At 31.3% G+C, this 2,500-nt stretch overlaps 1 protein-coding gene across 3 annotated transcripts in view; it reads right to left on the reverse strand.

Moving 5' to 3' along the window:
- The window catches only part of LOC125026529 (SH3 domain-containing protein Dlish-like), an 18,467-nt gene that overhangs the window by 11,706 nt on the left and 4,261 nt on the right, over positions 1-2,500 (reverse strand). For 2 of the 3 annotated variants that reach the window (XM_047615026.1, XM_047615024.1), the window contains exons 4-6: positions 1,942-2,041; positions 1,666-1,796; positions 171-209 (exon numbers count right to left, since the gene is read on the reverse strand). In XM_047615026.1, coding sequence (XP_047470982.1) covers positions 171-209; positions 1,666-1,796; positions 1,942-2,041 — 270 coding nt within the window. The remainder of the gene's footprint in view (positions 1-170; positions 210-1,665; positions 1,797-1,941; positions 2,042-2,500) is intronic. The other variant, XM_047615025.1, reaches the window with a different exon arrangement.

A 2,500-nucleotide genomic window follows, 5' to 3' on the forward strand; every position in this document is an offset into this window, starting at 1 on the left:
TATACTTTGCATATGCATCTATTAATCCTAGAGACCCTCTCTTAGTTGAATAGAAAAAGAAATACATTTAAGAAAAACCATCTAAACCATCCAGTTATTCTCTACTTGTTAAAATGTTTGTTACCTTTTCTTTTTTTCCTCTCAAACCATTTGTACATTTGATTTCATACCTTAAGGAATGGGTGAATATCCCGCATCAAAGTAGCACTCTAAGGAAGAGAGAGCATAAAACTTGATATTATCATGCCTAAACAAAAAAAATTAAATTTCATTATATAAAAATTGCAATGATGAGGAAGATTCAGTGCAACTTTCCGGTCACTTTTCATTTAACAAATTTATTATGCCCTCTCTTATTTGGACCACTATCAGTAAAATAAAAACAAATATTGGGTTATCATTAAATTTGCACTTAGAAATAAATAAACATAGAAAAAAAAATCTGACATACAAACAAAAGTAAATAAATCTACCGAATGATACACATTTTGGTTAGTTTATGTTGCTTTGCAGGCAGGTGCCTCTCAACCTTTTTATCCAGAACAGTGGTTCTCAACCTTTGCAGTCAATCAACACACTAAAAACAGATCCTGCAACTCACCAATTCTTAACATATAAGAAATGACTGTATTATGCATATGAGCATCATATTCCTTAGAAAATAAGGAATAAAGGAATAAGGAATAAGTTATAAACTATTGTAAATCACACCATAAGCAATCTTAATATGGTATGATTAATGGGAAACTTCACTGTTAGGTTTGATTAGATACATTTTCTGCATTTCCACAATGTTTTACACTAAAAAGGCAATAACTTCAAAGGCAAGAAATGCACATCTGCAAAATAATTTCCGACACACTTTTGTCGCAATGCACAGGTTCAAAACCACTGACCTATATGCTTATTACAAACATGAGCTTAATCACACACGTATCATGCAAACACTCACACAGTCAAAATTTAATTGAAAAACTATAGTAAGGTCATTACCATAATATATCCTTAAAGACCCTAAAGAATCATTTGGACGTCTAAAAACTCAAATGTAGGTTACAAGTCCACGTTTAGCAAACATACTGTCGTTTATCTTTTGCTCTGTATGCTCAAAATACATAGTATGATCCACTAACATCAAGTATTCCATGAATAACACTGTATTATCACAATCTGTAAAGGGAAAAGATATGCCATGTACAGTCCTCTCTCTACTTCTATTCCACTCAGCCAGTTTCAGCTTTCGTATATATATAAAAAAAAAATATATCTCATTTGGATTTGGACGTATTTCTGACACAAAGGACGAAACTGATGATTTACACATTTAAATGGCTAGTGGTGTGAATCTGGAAGTGGAAAGGACTGTACATGGTCATTGTGAATTAAACACGTATTACAATGCATTCAACTTTTATTTTCCAACACTCTTTCTTTGACATACACAGAATCATACTTCCCATACAAGTTAGAGCCTACAGTAAATTTTAATTGAAAAAATATACATGATACAAAGTTAAGTTTCCATGAGTGGGATGCCAGAAGGAAAACCAATCTACAAAAACAGTTATTTGTACAATATTAGTGATGTTAATATGTACATATATATAAAACATAGCTAAAATCTATCTATCCTATAAACATGGGGTATGAAGTAAACCTACAAACCTTAAAGAAAGGATGAATATCTGGAGTAGCCGACCCGCTCTGAATCGAGGAATCTGACGCTCTGTTTGGTGGTCCCCCAATTAGCTTTCCGCCATAACTCTCATTATCTGAACCCACTAGTCCTGGATTATCTGTTGGAAGAGGGCATTTCATTTCATAACTTTCAACAGCTTTTTGTGATGCTGTTTATCAATATGATCCTTTTTTTTTATTATTTGTGGAATACACTCTTTAATTTTTAAAAAAACTAAAAGACTTTGCAATAACACAACTCACCTGTTCCCCCTGAGTTTATGGTACCTATAGTTGTATTATGGTCTGTATCTACCCCTCCCCCGCCACCTTCTATAGAACTGTGGTCACGTGGCATTTTTTTCTGTTTAGGGAAAATTTCAGCATAGATTAGGTTTCATCTAATACTTGTTATCAATTTAATTAACACACTGAAAATAAGAAGATGAGGCAAGTAGGAAAAACAACAAACGCATATCTTTAGCATTTTTCATAATCATGGTATATAAGTACGCACGCAGATGAAGATAAATCAGCATACGTATTGAAACTGTTACCTCACTCTTCAATAAAACTAGTTTGTGCATTGTGGAGTTTTCTACTATACATACAGAAATACAAATGTACATATACACATACTTATATATCTATATCTTTATCTATCTTTCTATCTATCTATTTATCTATCTGCATGGATGTGTGTATAAATAAATAAATAAATATTATATTATAAATATATATGAATATATATATATATGAATATATATATACATATATATATAATCATATACATATATATACATATATATAAAATCTTGTATAT

This window comes from Penaeus chinensis, chromosome 6 (genome assembly GCF_019202785.1).
Source record: "Penaeus chinensis breed Huanghai No. 1 chromosome 6, ASM1920278v2, whole genome shotgun sequence".
In the NCBI taxonomy this organism is placed as follows: Eukaryota; Metazoa; Arthropoda; class Malacostraca; order Decapoda; family Penaeidae; genus Penaeus; species Penaeus chinensis.